General features: G+C 51.3%; 12 protein-coding genes and 2 non-coding genes across 14 annotated transcripts; 7 read left to right on the forward strand and 7 right to left on the reverse strand.

Moving 5' to 3' along the window:
* Positions 1 to 738: 738 nt before the first annotated feature.
* ASPGLDRAFT_1497053 (uncharacterized protein) lies at positions 739 to 2256 on the reverse strand (the record flags this gene model as incomplete). The annotated part of the gene is made up of 4 exons (XM_022542066.1): positions 739 to 832; positions 880 to 1238; positions 1290 to 1503; positions 1736 to 2256. The coding sequence occupies 4 exons, from the start codon at positions 2254 to 2256 to the stop codon at positions 778 to 780; spliced, it is 1149 nt and encodes a 382-aa protein (XP_022398523.1). The 3' UTR covers positions 739 to 777.
* A 162-nt stretch (positions 2257 to 2418) lies between these two features.
* On the reverse strand, positions 2419 to 2491 carry ASPGLDRAFT_t125. The gene has a single exon. It is a non-coding gene; the product is annotated as a tRNA-Thr (tRNA).
* A 91-nt stretch (positions 2492 to 2582) lies between these two features.
* ASPGLDRAFT_154139 (cation-translocating P-type ATPase) lies at positions 2583 to 6377 on the reverse strand. The gene is made up of 3 exons (XM_022542342.1): positions 5763 to 6377; positions 5436 to 5701; positions 2583 to 5377 (listed from the first exon to the last, which is right to left on the reverse strand). Exons 1-3 carry the CDS (start codon positions 6009 to 6011, stop codon positions 2662 to 2664), a joined length of 3231 nt encoding a protein of 1076 aa, XP_022398524.1. The 5' UTR covers positions 6012 to 6377; the 3' UTR covers positions 2583 to 2661.
* On the forward strand, positions 6174 to 7096 carry ASPGLDRAFT_594646 (uncharacterized protein). The gene has a single exon (XM_022548381.1). The coding sequence runs from the start codon at positions 6335 to 6337 to the stop codon at positions 6950 to 6952; it is 618 nt and encodes a 205-aa protein (XP_022398525.1). The 5' UTR covers positions 6174 to 6334; the 3' UTR covers positions 6953 to 7096.
* Positions 6982 to 7460, forward strand: ASPGLDRAFT_37646 (uncharacterized protein; the record flags this gene model as incomplete). The annotated part of the gene is made up of 2 exons (XM_022544854.1): positions 6982 to 7067; positions 7154 to 7460. The coding sequence occupies 2 exons, from the start codon at positions 6982 to 6984 to the stop codon at positions 7458 to 7460; spliced, it is 393 nt and encodes a 130-aa protein (XP_022398526.1).
* On the reverse strand, positions 7342 to 8011 carry ASPGLDRAFT_49796 (uncharacterized protein). Its single transcript, XM_022547179.1, has one exon. It carries the CDS (start codon positions 7847 to 7849, stop codon positions 7463 to 7465), a length of 387 nt encoding a protein of 128 aa, XP_022398527.1. The 5' UTR covers positions 7850 to 8011; the 3' UTR covers positions 7342 to 7462.
* A 1023-nt stretch (positions 8012 to 9034) lies between these two features.
* On the forward strand, positions 9035 to 11069 carry ASPGLDRAFT_49797 (uncharacterized protein). Its single transcript, XM_022547180.1, has 4 exons — positions 9035 to 9281; positions 9326 to 9420; positions 9467 to 10384; positions 10464 to 11069. The coding sequence occupies exons 1-4, from the start codon at positions 9198 to 9200 to the stop codon at positions 11014 to 11016; spliced, it is 1650 nt and encodes a 549-aa protein (XP_022398528.1). The 5' UTR covers positions 9035 to 9197; the 3' UTR covers positions 11017 to 11069.
* Positions 11070 to 11083: 14 nt separating this feature from the next.
* ASPGLDRAFT_t121 lies at positions 11084 to 11155 on the forward strand. Its single transcript has one exon. It is a non-coding gene; the product is annotated as a tRNA-Gln (tRNA).
* A 136-nt stretch (positions 11156 to 11291) lies between these two features.
* ASPGLDRAFT_131515 (putative 2-methylcitrate dehydratase) lies at positions 11292 to 13022 on the reverse strand (the record flags this gene model as incomplete). Its single annotated transcript, XM_022541051.1, has 2 exons — positions 11292 to 12686; positions 12747 to 13022. The coding sequence occupies 2 exons, from the start codon at positions 13020 to 13022 to the stop codon at positions 11292 to 11294; spliced, it is 1671 nt and encodes a 556-aa protein (XP_022398529.1).
* Positions 13023 to 13584: 562 nt separating this feature from the next.
* On the reverse strand, positions 13585 to 15408 carry ASPGLDRAFT_131562 (DNA cytosine methyltransferase; the record flags this gene model as incomplete). Its single annotated transcript, XM_022541054.1, has 2 exons — positions 13585 to 14035; positions 14081 to 15408. 2 exons carry the CDS (start codon positions 15406 to 15408, stop codon positions 13585 to 13587), a joined length of 1779 nt encoding a protein of 592 aa, XP_022398530.1.
* Positions 15409 to 16171: 763 nt separating this feature from the next.
* On the forward strand, positions 16172 to 19648 carry ASPGLDRAFT_68272 (uncharacterized protein; the record flags this gene model as incomplete). Its single annotated transcript, XM_022549241.1, has 3 exons — positions 16172 to 16256; positions 16309 to 17974; positions 18478 to 19648. The coding sequence occupies 3 exons, from the start codon at positions 16172 to 16174 to the stop codon at positions 19646 to 19648; spliced, it is 2922 nt and encodes a 973-aa protein (XP_022398531.1).
* A 339-nt stretch (positions 19649 to 19987) lies between these two features.
* Positions 19988 to 21938, forward strand: ASPGLDRAFT_131750 (aldehyde dehydrogenase family protein; the record flags this gene model as incomplete). The annotated part of the gene is made up of 2 exons (XM_022541071.1): positions 19988 to 20436; positions 20483 to 21938. The coding sequence occupies 2 exons, from the start codon at positions 19988 to 19990 to the stop codon at positions 21936 to 21938; spliced, it is 1905 nt and encodes a 634-aa protein (XP_022398532.1).
* A 114-nt stretch (positions 21939 to 22052) lies between these two features.
* Positions 22053 to 23610, reverse strand: ASPGLDRAFT_176021 (uncharacterized protein; the record flags this gene model as incomplete). Its single annotated transcript, XM_022542864.1, has 1 exon — positions 22053 to 23610. Exon 1 carries the CDS (start codon positions 23565 to 23567, stop codon positions 22053 to 22055), a length of 1515 nt encoding a protein of 504 aa, XP_022398533.1. The 5' UTR covers positions 23568 to 23610.
* A 514-nt stretch (positions 23611 to 24124) lies between these two features.
* On the forward strand, positions 24125 to 24371 carry ASPGLDRAFT_131722 (uncharacterized protein; the record flags this gene model as incomplete). The annotated part of the gene is made up of 2 exons (XM_022541068.1): positions 24125 to 24145; positions 24198 to 24371. The coding sequence occupies 2 exons, from the start codon at positions 24125 to 24127 to the stop codon at positions 24369 to 24371; spliced, it is 195 nt and encodes a 64-aa protein (XP_022398534.1).
* Positions 24372 to 24524: the final 153 nt, after the last annotated feature.

Below are 24524 nucleotides of genomic sequence, written 5' to 3' on the forward strand. Positions count from 1 at the left end.
TATGAGTATTCTCTTGACGATAGCCTGTGAATGGGACTGGTTCTTGGGTGAACGAAGTTCGGTTCTGGTAGACGAGTGATTATCGAGTACGAACTCGCCATATTTCACTCATGCATAAGTGAATAGATGCAACTTCTATTCAGAATAGTGCCAATCAATGTTAGTACCGCAGGCGTCGAAGTACTGTTCAAGCTATGCAAAAGCCGTTCGAAACAGACGCTTCGACAGTGTAGACCATTTACGCCCAATCAATCAGCAATCTTTCATATCAGGCCTAAGCTGATAGATCTATCGATCCGTCCTGTCTTTGAAGCTGAGAATCATACACCTCGTACTGATAGAGCCACAGAACTAGATCCTCTGTATCCAGTCAGCATCAACCAAGATAGTTATACACATAAGGGCCGTCTATACATACTCTGTAAATTGATCGGAACACTCCCAAACCATCCACAGGTGGTATCGACCTCCTGCAAAAAACCGCTACACATGCTCGTCGAACCTGACCCGGCTCTCATTGTCATCAAGTAACCAGTCATGGAGGGTGTCCTCAGTCATTGACATCGCCCTTCCGATCCCACTGTTGTTCCCAAACAGGCTGTTTAGCTCCGCACGCATAAGAGGTATGTGCACCCTAGGAGGGAGAAACGAATTCGGTATACCTTGCCTTGGTATACCGTCTCTAGGGGCTGAGGTTCTGCCGCAGAGTCTATCATCTTTCCGATAGTAGAATTTATGGCGAGTGGGTTGAACCGTTTGATTGCTTCCATGCACAACCTATTGCGAAGTAGGATATGGTGGTTTCTCGAGAGACAAGAACCACTCGATACATCTGATAGAATTAGCTAAGTACTATAGCCAGGAAAGAATAAAACGTACCGTTTGTGAAGGTCAGAGGGGAAAATGAAAACAGTCTTTTCAAAATCATAGTCTTCATCTCTTTCTGTCGGAGCCAACTCTGCCTGCACCCAACCTCTGTGATAGCACGCATTCACGGTGCCATCAGTCTGGTGTAATCTTCCTTGTTTAGGCTCCCATACTCCTGTGACGGAGCCGTTCAGCAGGACATCCTGGAGCACATTGGCAACCTTAAGATTTCGTTTTAAAAAGTCTCTTGGGGGTAAGCCGCGCCCAAATGTGGCATTCTGAACGAGAGTGGGTATTAGGTCTTGTCCAAGGATATCAAGTGCAACTTTGAGGTCGATGACTGAGCTTGCTTTTCTGAGGTGTCTTAGCTTCTGCAAAGTAACCAATTAGCATAAAATTAGAAAATTTGGTTGTGATGCTACCTCTGATGTTGCCAACAATTCAAGCATCACTCTAACACCCGAAGGATGCCCGTTCGTAATCTGCCAGACGTATTCCACGACGTCTGAGTCGGGAAGAAAACACTGGCCAAATCGCAACTCATACGCCTTCACTCGCTCAACTACATCCAAGTACTCAGCATAGGTAAAAAAAGACCGAAATGTCTGAGGCGTGAGACGGTCAAATTGAAATTCGCTGGGGCTTGGTAGTTATAATCGGCGTAGTCGACGTCGCTTCTTCACATATAGTAGTAGCAGAGCCCCAAGACGAGAATAGTATAATCATAGGTGCAGTATGCGGAGTGACAGACTTGATAAAATCATTCCAGACAGTCTTGCAACTATACGTTTTCTGGGCATGGTCGACAATAAGTAAGGCTCGTAATGCCCAGTTGACATGTGTGGTTTAAGGTACATCGAACGCATACTTCAGTAACTTCTCGTAGCAATGTCCGATTTTCTCGGGGGTTGTTTCTGGCCAACTACACCAGTAAACTGGCATGTTGGGACTTTTCCGTCGTACGTAGTCCTGTAGGAGTCGAGGCAATATTGACTTGCCACTGCCGGGTGTGGCCCTAACGTGGACGACATGGTATCGTTGGATTCGCTTCCATAGCGCAGAAACGGTCTCTTCTCTTGGACATATCATGGTGTCGTTGAGTACCATATGTGAGATAGGGGAGTCATGAGTTAATTCCTGCGATTCACTGGTTTGCGTTATATCAGGCGTTATAGAACAGTGCCTAGATCCAAGTGAATTATCCCCGCGAAATCCCTTATAAAACTCAAGCCGGGTCTCGCCACCCTCCAGCGCGCGCTTTTTCCGTGCTATAGCAATACGCAGTTCTTGCTTGCGCAGTTCAGCTTGGAGTTGTTCAAGCTCTGCTTGAAGCTGTTGTTTTTCTACATCAGATGCCGCAGGAGCTGGCTGTAAGTGATATGAAGACATCTTGCATGCTGAACCAATGTGTCTAGAATGGGAGAGGACAATGTAACTAGGTGAATGTGATGGTCACGATTAACTAACTAGTTAGTTATGACTGTGTTGCCTTAGCATGGCTAAGGGGGAAAAAAGAGACAGTCAAAAATATATTTATAATATATAAAAAAATGCTCGCACTCGGATTCGAACCGAGGATCTCATCATTACTAGTGATGCGCTTTACCAACTAAGCCATGCGAGCTAATTGTTAGGCACCAACTAGATATCTTACTCTATATTTCATAATAACGTTTTGTCACAAACCCAAGCGGTTTATTTACAAGTCCATTGTTACGGAAAACACGAGTAGTTATATAAACAATGCAATACAATTCAATTCCTAAATACAAAATGCCAACTTTTCTATCTATACTAAACCATCGAAGCCTCCGGCTTCTCCGTATCCGACCGACTCATGGTAGTATACTGACTAAATTCCCTCGACCTCGTCGCCGGATCCCTCCCAAGCGCCCTGTCCTTATCCTTCTGCTTCCTCTCCATCCTGCGGAAGAAGATCCGCTTACACCACTTCCACGTTTCAACACCGAGGAAGAACAGCGTCGCTTCGACGAACACGACACCCCATTCCCACGAAATACCGGTGTGTTTGAAGACGATGTCGTTGATGACGGGGACGTAGAGGATCGGGAAGGTAAGGATGAAACCGGCCATGATGCCGAAGAAGAGGAATTTGTTGCGCCAGACGTCGAACATCCACTGGGTGAAGTATTTGTTGGAGCCGGGCTGCATGCGGAAGAACGAGCGGCGGAGGTTCATCATTTCCCACGCGAGGAAGAGCGCGAACCAGGTCATGCAGACGAAGGTTGTTGCACGGGCGCGGAAGACGGTGTCGCATTCTTTTGAGTAGTTTGAATTGCAGCCGCTGGCGAGGTTGCCGTCACCCCAGCCGAAGAGGACGAGGGAGAAGGAGGCGAGGCAGAGAGCTGCCATCCAGACTCCGTAGACGAGGGTGTCGATGATGATTTCCCAGGTAAAAATACCTTGTTTGCTTTGGGGCGGGCGGTCCATGATATCTGCCGAGGCGATTTCCATCCCCAGGCCCATGTCGGGGAGACCGGAGGTAATCATGATAATCCAGAGGATTTCGACGGGGGCGATTGGAAAGACGGACTGGCCGTCTGCGTCTTTGAAGCAGAGGCCGACCAGCAGCGTCAAAGCCAACCCGACGTTTTCAGCGAGCAAGTGCAGGACGAATTTCTGGATGTTGTCGAAGATACGGCGACCTTCTTCGATACCGTTGATGATGGAGGCAAAGTTGTCGTCTGTCAAGACCAGCTCCGATGCATCTTTGGCGACGTCAGAGCCAGCCTCGCCCATGGCAATACCGACATCCGCGCGCTTCAGCGATGGCGAGTCGTTCACACCATCACCCGTCATGGCAGCGTAGCGACCACGACGGTGCAGCGCATCAATCATCCGGACTTTGGTCTGCGGCGCGCAACGTGCAATAACAGCCGGCAGTGTGGGGAGTTCATCGATTTCGTCATCAGTCAACTTATCGAACTGGTAGGCCGTCATGACCATAGCTTCCGCGACATCCTTGGCGAGTTCGTCCATGTTGGCGGGGATAATGCCAACCTGAGCTGCGATCGCGCGTGCAGTACCGGGGTGGTCACCGGTGACCATGTGCACTGTGATACCAGCGCGGTGGCATTCTTCAATGGCGCCGGCTGTCTCCGTGCGAGGGGGGTCGTAGAGACCGATGAGTCCGCAGAAGGTGAGTTCCTTCTCGACGTCTTCACGGGCAGGTGGCTCGTCGCCTTCCTTGCCGCTGGTAGTGCCGGGATCGTTGTCGCGACAGGCGAGGGCAAGGACACGGAGACCTTCTTTGGCTAGCGCTTCCATGTTCTGCAAGATCTGGTCTCTGAGACCGTCGTCGAGCTGCTTGGACGATCCATCCGTCCAGGTGATGTTAGTGCAGGTTTCGAGAATGCGCTCCACAGCGCCCTTGCTAAAGACCATCTCGCGGTGCTTCTCGCTGCCTTCGTCTCGAGAGAAAATGACGGACATCTTCTTCACGCTCGAGTCGAACGGGTACTCGGCCTTTTGCTTCCAGACAGGCTTCTCGCCCTTAGTCCAACGGGTGCGGTTCCAGTTGAAGCGCGCCGCGAAGACCTGGATTGCGATATCCGTGGGCTCACCACGTGCTTGCCATTGGTTACCCTCTTGCTCGGATTGGTGGACGTGTGCCAGGTTAGCCATGGAGCCAACATTGAGGAAGTCCTCTAGAAGAGAGTTATCTTTCAACAACTCGTCGCTGCCGGCAGTCTCTCCTTGCGCGTTATTGTCCATGGCGATAGGAGTCTCGGGAATAAGACTGACTTCTCCATCGTTCGGGTCCAGTGGGTTATCCGAAGGACCAACAGAGTAAGTCCCCTTGGCGGGAATCCAGGCGCGTTTGGCAACCATGCGACCCTGAGTCAATGTACCCGTCTTGTCAGAGCAAATGTTCGTCACCGCACCAAGAGCTTCGAGAGAATCAAGCTTCCGGACAATAACATGTCGCTGGACCATCTGCTTCGTGCCAACGGCCATAGTAATCGTCAAGACAACAACCAGACACGCCGGAATCATAGCAAGACCAGTCGCAACGGCATAGATAATAACCTCCTTATCACCACGCATGTCATTCGCACCCTCAACAATAATCGCGAAAATAACCGCAATAAAGAACAACATCAGCGCGAGCTTCGACAACTTCCTCTGCAGCGGCGTTCCCACATTCACGCCCAGAAACCGTCCAATGGCATCCGTAGTCGTGAGTGTCCACGCCTGCACGTACCACCGCTTCTTGGTCTCCCCTTCGGGACCTTTCTTGACGGGACGACGTTTGGAGTCCCCACCACGCAGGGCTGCTGCGATCGCACCGATTTCAGTCTTCATTCCTGTGCCGACGACGACGCCGCGGGCGCGGCCGCGGGTTACAGTTGAGGAGGAGTATACAATGTTTAGACGGTCGCCGGGGCCGGTGTCGTGGTCGAAGACGGCTTCGACTTCTTTTTGGACGGGGAGGGATTCGCCGGTGAGGAGGGCTTCGTCTGTTTCGAAGTTCATTGCGTCGACGAGTCTACCCCATGAATACATTAGCTTATACAACCTAGATAGTAAAAGAAGGGAAGACTTACCGTAGATCAGCAGGAACAGTGTCTCCGACTTTCAACTCAATCACATCACCCGGGACAATCTCCGAGGCAGGAATAGTATTCGTTTTACCATCTCTCGTCGCAGCCGCGGTAGGCGAACTCAAAGACCGCAGAGAATCCATAGTCTTCTCCGCCGCAAAGTCCTGGTATACACCTACGACGATGTTGAGGCCGATGACCGCAGCAATCACACCACCCTCGATCCAGGATTGAATACCGAAACTAACCGCCATGGCAATAATAAGGACCTTTCATTACAAGGACGTTAGCATAAAATAGCAAAACACTGGGGCAGAGAAGAAAACTCACTAGCATCATGGCATTTGCAATCTGTCTAATCACAATCTTTGCAAAGGACACACCCTCACCACCCTCGAGTTCGTTGGGGCCATGTTCCTCGAGACGTCTCTGCACGTCTTGTGAAGAGAGACCCTCGTCTGCATTAGTAGAGAGTTCTTTGAGGGTCGCTTCAGGGGAGAGCGTATGGGCGGGCTGGGAAAGAGGCTGGATGGTAGAAGCGTCGACATCCTGCACCTCCTTCCGGCGTTGCTCGTCCATCGTATTCTTTGTGTTGTGTTGTTTCTTTCGTTGTGTTGTGTTGTTGTTCTAAAGATCGTTCGTAGCTATCTTAGGGAGGTTCCATATAGATCGTATCTTCCAAACAATAAGAGTCCATACAGATCGGACCGTGCTAATACGACCTAAGCTTCTTCTCGTCTTGTTCTTTTGAACTTCTTGTGTCATTTCCATTCAGCCTCCGGGGGGAATCGACATATTTAAGTTTCTCAGATCCAAATCTCGTTCCAGAATCCAGTATCTTTGCCTTGGCGCCTTTGTCGCCCCCCCGGAGTCGATGACATGGAACCTCTGGCATCATAGCTATGAATGTTATCATTGTATGGTATACCAAGACCGGCCGGGAGCCAATGAGAGAGCCGCACGTGAGATATCCTTGGCGAGGATTCTTGGCTCGGGGAGCGAAATTCCGCTTGAAAAGTGAGCATGACGCATACGACCAATGGTCCGAGCACGTGATGTCGGCAAACAGCCCTAAGCGGGGTTTGACTCAAAGAAAGAAGGCGAACCATTGGATCCAGATACGACGTGTCGGTATTGATTGGTTGGTGAGTGAAAGACAAGTGGATCGCGGAATGCCAAGGTTCCCGCGCGGTCGCGGAGTCTTGGCGGGACGGTCTCGGTTTTCGTCCGGGATTTTGTTGACGCAGGCGCCGGCTTGGCGTTTCTCCTCGGAGGGGTCCAAGAGTCTCTTCGGACAGGGGTGTCGGTTAGAAAAACCCCCGCTGGTATGCCTAGCCTGGCCAAGCTGCCGACCTATCCGATGGGCGGAGTGGCTCTTCTCGGCTTCATTGGATGACCCCGCGTCGTTCTCGTATATCATTGCTCTTATTTTCCTGGTTTTCCTTTCCTTTTGCTGCTTTTCCCTTCCTTATCGATACCGGTGGATCCTCGTTGGTATTATTCTTAGAGGACTCTGTTAGTCCTGCAAGCTGCTGCAGTATCCACTCCAATGACCCTAGGTGCTTCTGGAACTGAGATTGTCGGGGTTATCGTGGGAGCTGTCATCCTGTTTACGCTGGTCAGCGCTGCTCCGGTGTAAGTTTCCCCACGCTGTGTAACTCCTGAGGGGGGGAGACAACCAGAATAGCGTTTGGCTCGTGTTCCTGCTTACCCATAATTAGCATCATCGCAAGAATCCGTCGACGGCGCAATGTCAGACAACAACAGCAACAACCAGAAATGCAGTCCAATGACACCTATCCATCCTTCAGATGCCCCGACAACGGCCCCATGCCAATGCAACAAGTCTTCGTGGAGCGCTGGCTAGAACAACAATACGCACCGAGCTCAACCGAGCCGTATTCTCACGACATATGGTGGGTTCCCTCGTTGTCCTTTTCCTTTCACCCAGCCTCTCTGGTGATTTCTGGGCACTCTTGGCCCAAGAAACTGGCGGGGACAGGGCTGACGCTAGTCCTCTCGGCATAAACTTAAGCGCTAATCATTGGCCAGTGCAATTTGTCTATCATCGCTCGGATTGTGTTCATCTCGAGATTCACTTCCGATACCTCCTGAGGCCGCTTGGATTCCTGTATCTCATTCTTACGCGGGTTATGATAGTCGTGATGATCGTCGCCCTGTTTCTCCGCGGGTACTTGAGGAGGGTCGGTCGACCAGGACAAACAGTGAGATTCGTGTTTTGAATAGCTGTGGTCATGCTTTCCATGCGGCGTGTCTTGCATCGTCGTTTCAGTACGGCCGGTACCGTTGTCCAATATGCCAAGCAGCGTATTTTCCGGACTAGTTGGTATTTTATTGGCGAGCTGGTCCTTGTCGGTATATTGTTTTCTTTGTTTTGCATCTTGTATACCTAGCATATATCCTTTTATGGCGTGCCGTCACAACATCATTGCAAGTGTTACGAACGAATGATCCATCAAGGGATGTCCCGTAGTCCTTGTACATGCCAAGTAAAGCGGGTCAAGCCAAATCCTGGCAAAATGGTATCATCGTGGCGTAAACCGGATACTGAACAAGGAACATGCATATCGGCCCTATACAGTGACTTATGCATAATACCTCTCCGAAACGCATCTGTAGCCCTAGGCCTGCCACATGGAACCATGAATTTCGCCCATCCCAATCCATCGAATCTTGGCTGCAGCGCCATGAAACCGCCAAGTGCCATCCGCCAGCCATTGGACAGACAACGAACAGGATGGAAGGAAGTCGAACACCCTGGTCCTGAGAAGTCGATTATTCCCGAGAAGGATTCCAGAAGCTTGGAAGCATTCCATGCAGTGCGGCGGGGTATGCAGAGGCAGTCCGGTATGAGGATCCCAGTTATGACTTCCCTGTCACTGCATCTGATACTATAGTCAAGGTATGGGGTATCCCGCTTTAGTAAGGAATCTCGTGCTGCTTTCGGCAATCGACGTGTCTAATTAGGGACTGGAGCATCTACGCTCCGCTATGGTTAGCCATTCCGTCTTGGGAATATTAAAACGATCAACACTTACCTTCTCCCAATATCGAATCTATTATTAACGGATATTGCACAGATGCGTTCCCCGCAGACCCCGCAAAAGTACTTCGTTTCGTTTTCAGGTCATATGGTCTTTACGGTTCCTTGAGTTCCAATTGGGATACCAAGGAAAGACGGTGAAGATGGCTTTCACGATTCGAGGATCCGGGGTACATGAGTTAGCGCCCTATCCGCGTATACGGAGCCTCATCCTTCTGTGTATTGAACATGATGCTGTCGTTGATCTTTCGGCCGAAATTGATCATGTCCACTGCAGTAGATCAGGCCTCTGTCCTCTGTTCATTTCCATTGAGTAAATCATAGAATAATAGCACAGGAGCAACGTTGAAGGCCGAAGACGCGTACCTGATAAGATCACATGACTTGTCCCAGTTCGGTATAGTGTTGTTTGTTATCAATCAGTCCATAGTAACGACCAGCATTCGGTCATGAGTGTCCAGCAGTGCTTCTTCTAAGCTTAATTGTGTCTGGATACAATATACTCGTCTCATCTCGGTATGCGGTTTTGTGTTGGCTTACAGGTTCAAGCTGTAGCTCGCAGTCCATAGCAACGGTATATATATCTGGGAGAGAATGGGGAAGCCTGCTGGGCGTGCTCAATATGGTGAGCGGTCTAATGACTGCAGCATTATATGTTGCACAAAAATGACCACTCCAGCTGGGCATTCTTATGACCGAATATGGACTCCCAGTGGATGCCTCCAGAGGTGCCCAGCGCATTACCTCTAGGCAAAGCCAATATCTACCCCTTGGATGAACCACATGTAAGTCTTAGCCCACCTTCTTTATATTGGTGCTGACCTCGAAGGCCATCAGTTGTTCGCTCCCAACATGGGACTCGGTATTCGGTGTCTGTCGACAAGAGGAGTGGGTGATGAAACATGTGGAATGGAATTATCCCCGGTGAGACAACTGGCATCGTACTAGAAGAAACCGACTAATAAACAAGATTTTACATCAATAAACCCCTTCGTGAATTATCCACGGCCGTTTTACATCGACTCAAAATCACCGATGAAAACATCACCTGTCTGCTGTTTGCCTCTCGCCCAGATGCCCAACAATGCATCACATCATTTGACAGCAGCTCCCCAAACGAAACATGCCATTTCTTTATACCCGAATCGAGCCACTGGGCCAGTTTCTCGGCAGCTATATTTTCAACTGATCTTATCGAAGAAGCAATGACTTTCTGGCGGAATACCGGCTCGGGCTTATCCATGCGCCATGCGACCTATTGTCTGCAAGAATTCGGCTACATGGAGTCCGATTCCTCGAATTCAGAGTTTCAAACCAGCGCCCCTCAAAAACGGGCCCCAGACAGGACACCAGATACTACATGGATACATTCCGCAACAACTACCATGCTCAATCTAAAATCATTCATCACACAGCTAGCCACTTCCAACAAATCAGGACAACTCCCCGTGCCCCCCTCGGACGTATTCCTATTCCCCACAGGAATGAACGCAATCCACACCCTATCCCAAACCCTCTCCTCACTAAACCCCACCCCCACAGCCATCGCATACGGCTGGCTTTACCCCGAAACCGTCGACGTCCTCCGCAGCACCTGGAAAACCATCTCCTACAAAGCCGGCAATTCCTCCGACCTCGATGCCCTAGAATCCCTCCTGGAATCCGGACACCAGGTGCACGTTCTCTTCTGCGAACTACCCAGTAACGTCACGCTATCATGTCCTGATATCCATCGGATCCGGGAACTGGCGGATCGATATGGGTTTATTGTTGTTTGTGATGATACCGTGGCGGGGTTTGTTAATATCGATGTACTCCCGTACGCGGATGTCGTGGTGACTAGTTTGACGAAGGGGTTTAGTGGTAGTTCAAATGTTACGGGTGGGAGGTATGTCCCTTTACCTTTCCAGAACCTCTATACCCATGCCCATGCCCATGCCCATGCAACGAAGGCTAACATGCTAAAGCATCGTAATAAACCCCAACTCAACGCACCACGACTCAATCCATAACGCCCTCTCAAAAACCAACACAACCTGCTTCCCGGGCGACATCCAAACGCTCCTAACCAACAGCGCTACGCTGTACCAGCGCACAGAAACAGCCAACGAAAACACCCTCGCCCTCCTCCCGCTGCTTACAACTCACCCGTCAATAAAAACAGTAAACCACCCCTCCATCCACCCAACAGCAGGGATATACAACTCCCTCCGCAAACCAACAGGCGGCTACACCAACACCCTAAGCATAATCTTCCACAACCCGCTCTCCGCAGAATTATTCTACAACGCGCTAAATGTATGCAAGGGCACGAGTTTCGGGACGAATTTCACAATCGCGGTTCCGTATATTGTGCTGGCGAATTTCTACACCAGGGAGAAAGTCGCGGGGTATGTGCCCGATCATGTTATCAGGGTTAGTGTTGGGGTTGAGGATGTTAAGGGTATTATGGGGAGGGTGAGGGAGGCGTTGGGGGTTGTTGAAGGGGTGGAATTGGGAATGGGAATGGGTGGTGATTAGGGGCTTGATGATGTACGAGGGTAGATATTTGGTTATAAAGCTCTAAAGTGGGGTTCTTTTCAACAGTGGTTCTGTAGTGTAATGGTTATCACTTTGGATTCTGATTCCAACGATCCCGGTTCGATCCCGGGCAGGACCTCTTCTTTTTTGCTCGTCTTTCTTATTTTCTCTTCTCTTTTTGAATTTGTTTTTTGTTCGAATTGCAAGTGAATCCACAATATTTAACTCAATAATTTCGTTGTTATTCATAGAATATCATATAATCTAAAATACATTTATGCCGACTCAATCATCTTCTCCTTAACATACAAGTCAACATACTTGTCGACCTCATAGCCCTCAAGCGCAGCCTTGTCATTACCCAAGTTAACAAGCTGGTCAACACGAGCCTGGTCAAAGTGCGCGCCCAGGTGACGCTTGTACTTGGCCAGAATCTCAGGCTTAGCTTCCTCGCGACGCAGACGGTGGCCCAGAGGAGCTTCGATAGAGACCTCGTCGAGGACGGTGCCGTCGTGCAGGGTGACGGTGAGGGCGTTGGGGATGGTGCGCTTGGAGGGCTCGTGGTAGTCCTTGGTGAACTGCGGGTCCTCGACGCAGCGGATGCGCTGGCGGAGGTCCTCGAGGAGCGGGGAGGTGGCGGCCTCGGAGCCGTCGGCGTAGTCGCTAGCGACGAGGCGGTTGAAGACGAGCATGTTGGCGACCATGTACTGGATGCAGTGGTCGCGGTCGGCGAAGTTGTCCATGGGCTTGAATTGCTTGTCGATGATGCGGACGCAGGCCTCGTGCGTGCGGTTGGTGATCTCCTTGATGTCCTTGGCGCTCTTGCCCAGCTCGGCGAGCTTCTTGTTGACGATCTGGGCGGCTTCGATGGCGGTCTGGGAGTGGAATTCGGCGGGGTAGGACACCTTGAAGAGGACGTTCTCCATGACGTAGCTGCCGTAAGGGCGCTGGAAGGAGAAGTTCTTGCCCTTGAACAGGACGTCGTAGAAACCCCAGCCGGGGGCGGACAGGATCGAGTGCATACCACCCTCACCCTTCTGCACCTTCAGGACGAGGTTGACGGCACGCTGGCAGGCATCACCGGCAGCCCACGACTTGCGCGACATGGTGTTGGGCGAGTGACGGTAGGTACGGAGGGACTGGCCGTCAACCCACGCCTGGGTGATGGCATCGGCGGTCTGTCTCTCGGTCAAACCGAGCAGCTTGGAGACAACGGCGGTAGTGGCCACCTTGACCAACACGACGTGGTCCAGACCGACCTGGTTGAACGAGTTCTCCAACGCGAGCACACCCTGAATTTCGTGGGCCTTGACCATAGCCTCCAGCACATCCTTGACTGTGGGGATCTTGCCGTTACCAAGGTTGCCGCCAGCACGGTTGGTGCGGGCAATCCAGTCAGCCACGGCCAGGATACCACCCATGTTGTCGGAGGGGTGACCCCACTCAGCAGCCAGCCAGCAGTCGTTGTAGTCCAACCAACGGATCATAGCACCAATGTTGAAGGCACCGTTGATAGGGTCCAGCTGGTAGGGGGTACCGGGGACGCGAGTACCGTTGGGGACGACGGTTCCCTCCACCGTGGGACCAAGCAGCTTAGCACATTGCTTGAACTTCAAAGCTTCCAAACCACATCCGAGGGTATCGAGGAAGACCAATCGAGCGGTGTCGTACTACCCATCTTTAGTCAGTTCCGCCACTCATCTTATCATTTTATCAGGGTGAAAACATACAGCCAAGTCCGAGTTGACATTGTAGTTGTGAATATAATCCGCCATGTCCTTGATCTCAGGATCATAGCTCTTGTCGGTGGTGGGAGCGGCCTGCTGGAGGGGAGCCATTGTGGAGAAACGAGAGACTCTAGGGACAGAGGAATTGAGGGTCTTGAAGGTAGTGGTGTTGCGAGCAAAAGAGGAAGAGGTCAGCGAGACAGGTCTGGCGGAGAGAATGCGGGAGGACAAAGTGCGGGGAGCTCGGTGGGTCGCCCGCAACGCTGCACAGGTGGACATAACGGAGAGTATGAGAGAAGGGAATTGAATATAGGATTAATGGTGAGAGCAATTGAGAGAGGGAGGATGGGGAGAAGAAAAGAAGAAGAGAACAAGTTAAAGGAAAGGTAAAGGACACAAGGAGTGTTGTTGCTCTGCAGGTGACTTCATTGAGCCGAGGCCGCTTTTAGCCGGCCATCCGATGCCGGGTGACTGTCACTGATGTGACTATGATTCTTGCCTTACAGAGACTGCTATGCTGCTATTGTTACTATGAGCATTCTCTACAGAGCTTCCCTCCAGAGATAGTTGTCAGTGCCAAATTAAAGCCCATGAGCTGTTCTGGTCGGTCGGGCGGATGCTCCGTAGCGGATATTGCGGAGTATGGGGTACGGGGTAGAGATACTCTACAGTACTCTGTACACAGCACCATGCTACAAAGTTAGAGAGTGATATTTCAATTGGGATAAGACATATCCATGTCTCCGAACGCAATTCCAATCCTTCGTGCATACAGGTAACCGAACACCAGATCCATGCAGCCCTGTAGCCCGATTGCCGCGGATATAGCGGGGATCAAATATCAGTCATCTATCACAATCTCGCCAACAGCCATCTCATTCTCTTTCTGGTCCGTCTTCCTCAATGACCTCAAGATATCCTGGTATATAGCTTTGGCCAGAATAGGAGGCACGGCGTTCCCGATCTGCTTTCTAATCTCTCGCGGGCCGAATCGGTATCGCATGGGGAATGTTTGCAGGCACGCGAATTCGCGGTTGGTGAAACCTCTTCTTCCAGAGGGATGATAGTTGAGATCACCTCCACCACAGGTGACCGTCCTTGCTGGTTGATTGGGGTCGAATGGGAGGCGTATCCCGTTGCGCAGGCCCCGGTCTAGCGCAGCCTGGACGTCATGATCCAGAGCTCCGGATAGGATTCTCGATATAATGGAATTGATCGTTTCGAATTCTCTCAGACCAGAACCTGGGAGACCATGCGTGGCCTTGGGGAACCGAGGTAGAGCTTCGCCAGGACTGCAAAACATTAGCTGTGGTCAAATGATAAGGCTAGGCACATACCCGGAGGCAATGATGATCAGTCGTCTTCTGGACTGGGGCACCCCATAGTCCATGCAGTTCAGGACACCATAGCGGACCGAATATCCCAGTTCTATGAAGTCTTGAATCACCCGGAAGAAGACCTCCTTATGCCTCTCGAACAACCCGCAGGTCTCTTCCATAGTGTGAACTCGCGGTTTGGCCTTCTTGATTAAATCAGAGCACGAGAAGATACAAGCCGAATTCGCATCGTCATTTGCGCACTCAATGGTATGGGCAGGAGAGAATGTCTGACAGGGGGGAGAGCCATGGCTCACGTCGACGCGGACAAAGTTTGCATCGTTGGTCAAGAAGCTGAAGATATCACTCTCCTCGCACATAGCCGTCGGGAAGTTGAGGCGATAGGTGGTCGCCGCATGAGATGATTTGTCAAAGGCCCATTTGATGTTGAATCCGGCCTGGCTGGCTCCAGCAGAGACACCACCAGCACCGCAGAAGCCATCACCAAACGTGTACCGCCGGATGTTGCTGTCCATCAGATCGATGACCGGAGAGTCGTCAAGGTCAATAGCCTCATTTCCAGCATTATCTGCTTCTCCAAACAACCTCGTATCACCCCTCCAATTCTGACGGAGAAGCCTGGGATGAAAGCGGTGGTTGGGGTCTGCATCTTCAAATGAGAGGTATTCGACAGCAGCTGCGTTGGCCTTTTTGGTCTCTTTCAAACGACAGAATAGTTTCGATCTATATTGCTGTTCTCTTTCAAACTTGCACCAATTGGTGAATATAATGGAGACGAACTGCTTGACAATCTCCAAAGGAACTTCTTTAACCTCGTCCACCATCCATACAAGCTCGTTCTGCCATTTGGGAACACACGTGTCGGGGTGGGAGGCCGTTTGTATCATTCGACGTCCATGAAGAAAAACAGAGCCAGTGCCATCCTCAACGACGGTCTTGATGTGCAAGTAGGACTCATCGTAAAGTTCCACTGACTGACCAGGTCGGTAGAGAATACTGTCCACACACGCTTCCGGGATAATGCGCCTTTCTGGCCCCCGACTGGATCTTGAAACCGCTGTCGCTGCAGGTTCTTGCCAACTGCTGACCAGTCTCTGGAAGCACTCGTCCGTGAGGTAGTCGCCCTCGTTGAAGCATTGCGATCCGTCGGTGAGGTCAACAATTTCAGCACCAGACCCCAAACTCGAGAGCAGAGCAGGAGCTGCAGCAAGATGTCCAGTACTAGATTCAGCATCGACGTCCAAAAAGTACCGCGCATCCGGGTCGTTGTCGATTGTACCGGTGCTATCGCTGTCATAGTCGCTATCATCGATTATTATCAGCTCCATGGCGGGGTCAGGCCGGCGGCTCAGACGATTGTGACCCATATTGATCTTCTCTACGAAGCAGAAGATACTAAGAATAACAGCAATATTGCAGTATACTAGCCACCTAAATTGGGATGAATCCAGCAATGCTGATCATTCACTTTATATGTACGGAGTACGGAGAGCATGAGACATGAGTTGGAGTTCCTTTATGCTATCCTATTGAAGAACCGTGTATCATTGAAAGGAATTATACGTAGACAAAGCTACGACTGTCTGACTGGGTGCTTTATGTACCTTTGTATACACTCAACGGTGTTGCATAACTAATTGCATAACTCAATTCATGAACCGCTTAGTCACTCCGGCATCGGTCCTCCGCTCCGCTGGATTTTCCCGAAAATTTTTTGTGATTTTTTGTGGTTCCAAATTTTCCCCCATCAATTGGCAGGAAAATGCAGAAAAAAACTTCTCTTCTTCCTACACTCTCTCTTAACTCTCACCATGACTTTGCGTCTTCCTTTTGATCTTCCTTCGAGCTGAGCTCACTGTATGTCTGTATAGACATCTTCTTCTTTTTACACTCCTTATATCATTTACACACTATGTAAGTCGTGCTCTGGTTTGCCCCTCCATCCCTCTCTTTATGATGATTTTCGGTTTTTTATAGATGTTAGACTTCCTAAGCACTTTGCGGAGATATCCCGACTGATTGAGATCTTATATTGCTATTTACATTGCATTTACTGTGGTTGACAACTGCTAACACTAATGTGTCAGAATCATGTGTGGTGTTATCGCTCTGATCTTGGCGAACCCCTCGTCCGCCGCCGCCGTTGACCTCCACGAGGCTCTATACCTACTTCAGCGTGAGTCCTCCGTCTAGATATTGGTTAGAAGTTGGGATATTAACGGCTGCAGATCGCGGTCAAGATGCCGCAGGTGTCGCAACTTGCGCATCCGGGGGTCGCATCTACCAGCTCAAGGCCAACGGCATCGCCGCTCGTGTCTTCCAGGATGGTGCCAGAGTCGCTGATTTGCCCGGTTCCATGGGTATTGGCCACCTGAGATACCCCACCGCCGGCAGCAGTGCCAACGCGGAGGCTCAGCCCTTCTACGTGAACAGCCCCTACGGTATCTGCTTGGCTCACAACGGCAACTTGATCAACGCCCCCGAGCTGAAGAGGTATCTGGATCTCGAGGCTCACCGTCACATCAACACCGACAGTGACAGTGAGCTGATGCTCAACATCTTCGCTGATGAACTGAGCGAGACCAAGAAGGCCCGTGTGAACCGGGAAGATCTCTTTGCTGCTCTGGGTAGAATGTACTCGCGTTGCGAGGGTGGATGGGCTTGCACGCTTATGCTGGCAGGCTTTGGTATCGTGGGTTTCCGTGACTCGTACGGTATCCGTCCGTTGTCTCTTGGTTCTCGGCCGTCTATCGATGGCGAGGGCATGGACTACATGATGGCGTCTGAGTCGGTTGCTTTGCAGCAGCTGGGTTTCACCAACATCCGGGACATCCAGCCGGGTGAAGCTGTTATCATCGAAAAGGGTGGCGAGCCTGTGTTCCGTCAGGTGGCTCCTAAGAAGGCCTACGCCCCTGATATTTTCGAATACGTCTACTTCGCTCGTCCCGACTCCGTCATTGACGGAATCAGCGTCTACCGTAGTCGGCAACGCATGGGAGACCGTCTGGCCGCGCGGGTTCTCAACGTTCTCGGGCCTGATGCCGTCAAGGACATTGACGTCGTCATTCCTGTCCCCGAGACCTCTACTACTTCGGCAGCTGCTGTGGCTCGGTACTTGGACAAGCCTTACTGCCAAGGCTTCGTCAAGAACCGTTACATCTTCCGGACATTCATCATGCCTGAGCAGAAGACCCGGCAAAAGGGTGTTCGTCGAAAGCTGAACGCCATGCAAGCTGAATTCAAGGACCGAAATGTCCTTCTGGTGGACGACAGTATCGTCCGTGGTACCACAAGTCGGGAGATCGTCTCGATGGCCAGAGAAGCCGGCGCTAAGAATGTCTACCTGGCCAGCTGCTCGCCCGAGATCACACACGCCCACATCTACGGTATCGACCTGGCCTCTCCCTCCGAACTTATCGCCTTCAACCGCGACATCGACGGCATCTCGCGCCACATTGGCGCCGAAAGAGTCATCTATCAAACCCTCGACGACCTCAAGGGATCCTGCGCCGAGATCGCACGCGAGAACGGCCTTTCCGAGCCTCAAGACTTTGAAGTCGGAGTTTTCTGTGGTTCATACGTCACCCCCGTTTCCGACGGCTACCTCAACCACCTCGAGCGCATCCGTGGCGAAGGTCGCAAGGTCAAGGCCCTGGACAAGGCCAAGGAAGCCGTTGCACACGGATACGCCAGTGAACGGGACTTCCAAATCGCCGCCAACGGCGTCAAGCTCGATGGAACCGGGAAAATTATCCCCGCCGACTCGCCGAACGACTCGGAAGTCCCGGCAGTCGGCATGAGCGCCGTCCGTAACGGAGGCGTCAACCACGTCGAGCACCCCGCCGTCAAGGACCGGATGGATATTAGCATCCATAACATTGGTGACCATTCATGGTGAGCTTCTTTATTTCTTTGTTTGTTCTTTTCTACGTGTTATGATATTTGTTTGTGCGATGGCACCGGAGTCTTGGAGTTTTGTCTGATAGACAGAGAAACAAAAAAGACGATGAATGGGAGGTAGATTTGTTTGACGATTTGCATGAAGGGTATGATTGGATAATACCCCGCTGCATATAGCATAAATCAATGCGCATTTGATATATATTACTGTGTGTGTAGACTTGTAGTGATACTATCGTAGTTGGGACTGTCGATTAAAGTCGAGCTGTTTTGCATGTTTTGCAGCAGTTGGCTATTGCATCATAGCAAACCGGTCTCCAACCTACTACGGAGTACAACCACTCCGCCTGCTCCAACATCAACACAACGATGGCTCGCATCACCCGTTCAGCTGCTCAAGCAGCCTTACTCGCAGCTAAAAACGACCCTCAACTACTCCCAGATATTTCAAAGCCAAATGACACCGAAACACCAACCGAAACGAAACGCAGCCGCAGTCGCAGCCACAGTCAGAAGAATGAACCCAGCGCGAAAAAACAAAAGACAACCAACTCGAAAACAGAAACCAACGACCTCCCCCATAATCTAGGCTCCCTGCCTACACCTCTAACACCAGAGAGCAACACCGGCATCAAACGCGAACAGCTAGCCGACCTAGCAACTGAACTCCAATCCACCGTCGACAGAACCACCGAAACCATCCACACCCAACAACAACCCACCCCCCAAAAGCCGAAAAAGAATACATACGGCCTAACCCCCGGCCTGACCCCCTTCCCAACATACCCCCGCCCAACACCCACCGAATGCGAACAAGTCGCCCGCCTCCTGACAACCGTCCACGGCGAGATAACACCCCCAACAACCCTCCCCGAACCCTCCCTCACAGTAACCGGCTGCGGCGAGGTGCCCTCCGTGCTCGACGCGCTAATCCGCACGCTTCTCAGCGGTGCTACTACGGGGAAGAACTCGGCTATGGCATTTGATGGGCTTGTGCGGAGGTTTGGGATTCTGAGTAAGGGGATTGGGAAGGGGAGTGTGGATTGGGATGCCGTGCGACGGGCGTCGGTGGGGGATGTGTTTGAGGCGATTAAGAGGGGTGGGTTGGCGGATGTGAAGAGCAAGAATCTTAAGAGGATTCTGGATTTGGTGTATAAGGAGAATCAGGAACGGCGGGACATCCTGACCAACACCAACACCAACAACCCGGACGGTATTAAGTCAGAATCACCCGCCAGCAAAGACTATGAAATCGCCTGCGCAGAAGAGAACGTCCTCTCCCTAAACCACCTCCACCACCTCTCCACCCCCACCGTAATGACCCATCTAACCAGCTACCCGGGCATCGGCCCAAAAACCGCCGCCTGCGTGATCCTCTTCTGTCTACAACGCCCGTGCTTCGCCGTCGACACGCACATTTTCCGCATCAGCAAGTGGCTGGGCTGGTTGCCTCCTGACACTACCGGCAGTAAAGTGAACGAGGTAACAGCGTTTGGGCATTTGGAGGTAAGGGTGCCGGATGGTTTGAAGTACAGTTTGCATCAGTTGTTGATTAGGCATGGGAAGAGTTGTGCGAGGTGTAGGGCTGGGACGGGGAGGGGGGCTGCTGGGTGGGAGGAAGGGTGTGTTATTGAGGGGTTGGTGAGGAGAACGGGGGGGAGGAAGTAGTTGCGTCTCGCCTCTTGGGGGATTGTTGGGAAGAAGTAGAGGTGGTGATGTGCTTGGATGTGATGGTTTATATATCTTGCGGTTGATTTGATATGCCCAACTATACCCAACTTAATTGTTTAATTGAGATATCAGCAATGATAATAGACAAATTATACGAGAAAATATACCAATAAGAAACAATATCTGAACTAGAGCAACGAGATCAATCCAATATTTTCTCTTGTACAGGAAAGGGGCTCACGTGACCCCGCGCCAATATCGAGCCATCAAACCTACCATCCTCCATCTCCTCAACCAGCGCGTCCCAAACCACGCCAATCCTCTCCAGCCGCCAAAATGGAGACCCTGGCGACCTACCTCCCACCTTCCTTCCATCCCCTAATGGAACTCCTCGAACCCCATACGCAATGGCTCAGCATCGCCCTCGTTTCCATATCCGCCCTCTACCTAACAACAATCTACGTGTCCCACAAACGAGAGTCCACCGTCCCCTTCAACGTCCCCCTCCCACCCGAAATCCGCTCGAACTATAACTGGACCGGCAAGAACTGGGACGATGCAACCGGTGAAGAAAGACGGGTCCTTGAAGGCCAAGTCCGTGGACAATGGGATAAGGATTTGATTATGAGTTATTGTCCTGCGGACGGACGGGTGTTGGGGAAGGGGACTAAGCCTGCGACGAGGGGGGTTGTTGAGAAGGCTGTTGAGGATGCCGCGGGTGCGCAGGTCGAGTGGGCGAGGACGGGGTTTGCGGAGAGGAGGAGGGTGCTTAGGACGTTGTTGAGGTTTGTTTACCTCTTGGTTACTGTGGGGGATGTGCTGACTGGATAGATACGTGCTCGACCACCAAGATGATATCGTTACTGCTTGTTGTCTTGATTCCGGAAAGACGCGAGTCGATGCTGCGTTTGGCGAGATCCTGGTAACGGCTGAGAAGTTGAAATGGACCATCGACCACGGCGAAAAGGCATTGGCACCTGAATCTAGACCGACGAATTTCCTCATGATGTACAAGAAGAATATGGTTACGTATGAGCCTTTGGGCGTTGTCTCGGCGTGTGTTTCTTGGAACTATCCGTTCCACAACTTCATCGGACCGGTTATCAGTGCGTTGTTTGCTGGAAATGGTGTCGTGGTTAAGCCATCGGAGCAGACTGCGTGGTGTACGGCATACTTTTTGGAAATGGCGCGTGGTGCACTTTCGGCATGTGGTCATTCTCGGGATCTCGTGCAGAGTGTTGTTTGTCTGCCTGATGTTGCGGATGTGTTGACGTCTCATCCTGGGATTTCGCAATTGACGTTTATTGGTTCGAAGCCTGTGGCGCACAAAGTATGTGAATCCGCAGCCAAGTCGTTGACACCTGTGTGTGTGGAACTGGGTGGTAAGGACCCTGCTGTTATCCTGGACGATTCGAGAACCGTGAGTGAAGCGTCGTCCATCGCCTCCGTCCTCATGCGCGGCGTCTTCCAATCCGCTGGCCAAAACTGCATCGGCGTCGAACGAGTCATCGCCCTCCCCGGCATCTACAACAAACTCCTCGACATCCTCACCCCCCGCATCAAAGCCCTCCGCCTAGGCTCAGTCCTCGTCGACTCCACCTCCAAAACCCCCTCCACTCCCGACGTCGGCGCTATGATCTCCCCAGCCTCCTTCGACCGCCTCGAATCTCTTATCGAAGATGCAGTCCACCACGGCGCACGCCTAATCTGCGGCGGAAAACGCTTCTCCCACCCAACCCACATGCACGGCCACTACTTCACACCCACCCTCCTCGCCGACGTAACCCCGGAAATGCGCATCGCGCAAATCGAACTCTTCGCCCCAGTTTTCGTCCTCATGCGCGCAGACTCCGTCCCCCACGCCATCTCCATCGCCAACTCCACAATCTACGGCCTGGGCGCTAGCGTCTTCGGCTATAACACTCCCGACGTAAACAAATGCGTATCTCAGATAAAATCAGGCATGACCTCCGTCAACGACTTCGGCAGCTACTACGCAGTCCAACTCCCCTTCGGCGGCGTCAAAGGTTCCGGGTACGGCCGGTTCGCCGGCGAAGAAGGACTGCGGGGGATTTGCAATGTGAAATCTATCTGCGTGGACCGGTTCCCGAAACTCATGGCGACGCGGATTCCGCCGAGAGTGGATTATCCGATTCAGAAGGGTGATAGTGCTAAGCAGAATGGAACTGGGGCGTGGGAGATGTGTAAGGGGGTTGTTGAGACGGGGTATGAGATGGGGGTTGGGGGGAGGGTTAGGGGGATTGTTAGGTTGTTGGGGAATATGTAGCTGCCATACTGGATAGTAGATATGATATGTACAATAGTAGTAAATAATAGTAGATAATCGTGCAACCAGCGCACATACACAAATATACACACAACCAACAACAAACTCCCATAATCAAGACGCAGCCATCCTCACAAAATCAACCCCCTCGGCCATCCAACCCTCCAATCCCTGCACCCCCAACACATCCCTCAAATACCGTCCTCCCATCTCACTCTCCGCATTACACCTCCCCATCCAAAATACCCCAGCATCCGGCCTCCCCCTAACACCATCCCTCATCTCCGGCATCCGAAGCATAAGATCAAGCAACCAGCCCCCAAACGCATCACCCAGCTCCATCGCCCACGCTGTTATGTACGAGTCATCTGGGGGTACTGATTCGGCGCTTGCGCGGAGGAGGAGCTTGAATGTGGTGGGATTGGGGAGGCATGTGCGGTAGTGTTCTGCTGGTAGCGTATACATTTCCCCATTGGAGGAGGTGGCGCGGAAATAATACTCATCAATCTTAAGAAGAGTAACCAGGACATCATGATCCCGCTCGATAATAGCTTTATGAACACCTTCTTGCAGCGCATCTCTATTTAGAGAGATATCCCTCGCCGCACGCATAGATGAGTGATCCGTGCGGTTAAACCCGCTGGATACGCGGAGGAGTTCGAGGAATGCGACGTCCTTGGTATTGAAACCGTGGGCGCTGCCGCGGAGGAGATGCGGTGGGAATTCGCGGAGATTAAGGAGGGGTGTTGTCGTGTCGTTGTTTGTTTCTGGACTGGTGATTCGGATTGAGATGTTGGGTGTGAGAGTTAGGGTGTAGTGTTTGTTGTTTTTTGTTCCTTGGAATGTGCGGATGGCACCACCACTATTATTCTCTGTAGATGACTCGAGATACCGGTTGAGGGAGTCTTGTTGATAGTTGTCCATGGTAATACCCGCATCAAGCCAGAGTCGTTGAACGCTGAGAGCCATCAAACCAGGGAGATATTTCAGCACCCTGTGCACGGTACACCATGTACACCTGAAAACAGTACTCTGCAAGATCCGCCGTTCGTCTTCGCCTATAGGCACATAATCGAGCGGTCGTAGAATCCTCGCAACGCCTGCACTCCCACCATTCCCATTCCCATCCCAATCTGCATCCTCTGGGGAACGGTGAGGATCCCTCCAAAAAGCCAAAAGAATCAAAACGCGATAAACCCGCTCACTAGAAACAGCAGCCGCAAGCGAGGGCGAAGATCTGGCGAAATTGACATTCAGCGCGTACAGGAAAATTCTCTCGAGTAGTTCGACTGGTAATAGTTCTAGGCGGGAGAGATTCTTTCGTTTCTTCTTCTTTGGTTGGGGTTGCGAATCGGAGTGGGAGTGGTATTGGTATTGGTATTGGTATTGGAGTTGTGAGAGAGAGTCTAGCTGGGATTGAGGTTGAGGTTGTGAGGATAACCAGTTGCTACCACTTATAAATGGTCGTTTCCGTCGAGCGTAAAGAGAGCGCTGAGAAGCATCAAGTGGGAGGAGTTGTTTACCCCGTCGATTGCCCCGGACTGGTTTGGCATCTTGGTTCTGGTCACCATGGCTGAGCTTGACTCTCTTTCTGCGGCCGCGGACTCGAATGGGCGTTAGGCCCGACATGGTATTCTATTCATTCGTGCTCTCAACCTATCCCTGTATACTCCCCTTGTACTCCGTATACCGAAGTCGAGTTGTATAGAGGCGATATCAAACTCTGTATGGATGTGATTGGCGGAATCTCACTCATAATCACATGACCTCTAACCCGCATAACCCTACCGCTAAACCCCATTCACCACGACAGGGCTAATGACATCATAGCAAGTATCAAGTTTCTCCCGCGTTGACGCAGTCGTTAATCTGCAGCCAATCCAACGGGGACTTCTATTTTGGCTGATGCAGGGAATACTATAAGGGGATCGGCGGGATTAAATCATATCAGGTATGACAGGTGGTATGACGGAATTGGAATGTTTACTTGGATCTTGTAGGCTTGGGATGGGGTGATGGGTGGTATATATATAGTATGGTTGTACCACAGGAACCGACAATTCAATCTCATCTTCAGAACAAAGACTATCTTTATCTTACAATAGACATCGAGTCTAACATTCAACAATCAATATCTCCTCATCAGAACATCTAAGTCAACCAAGTCAACCTCCAAATACACCAAAATGGGCGCCGTCTGTTCCTGCGTACGCCTCACGACTCTCCCTCCCGTTCCAATCCACAGCTAACAACTACCAGATCGCAGGCGTATTCCAATCCATCGGGGCCTGCCTCCGCGGTATCGTCAATGCTATCGGCTCAATCATCATGGCGATTGTCAACGGCGTCGTGACTCTGTGCGATGTCATCATCACATGTCTGACGTGCGGCTATTGCGGTCGACGTAGGGGGACGAGGAGGTCGAGGATATAACGTTGTGAAGGACGTGAAGGGCGGGTTTGGTTATGATAATGAGTTATGATTGATGGTATGGGCACGGATATGGATATGGTTATGCGTCGTTTTCGTTTGGTTCGCGTTTCATGTGTTTTTTTTTTTTTTTTTTTTTTTTTTTTTTTTTTTTTT

The sequence above is a fragment of the Aspergillus glaucus genome (assembly GCF_001890805.1).
Source record: "Aspergillus glaucus CBS 516.65 unplaced genomic scaffold ASPGLscaffold_17, whole genome shotgun sequence".
Classification (NCBI taxonomy): domain Eukaryota; kingdom Fungi; phylum Ascomycota; class Eurotiomycetes; order Eurotiales; family Aspergillaceae; genus Aspergillus; species Aspergillus glaucus.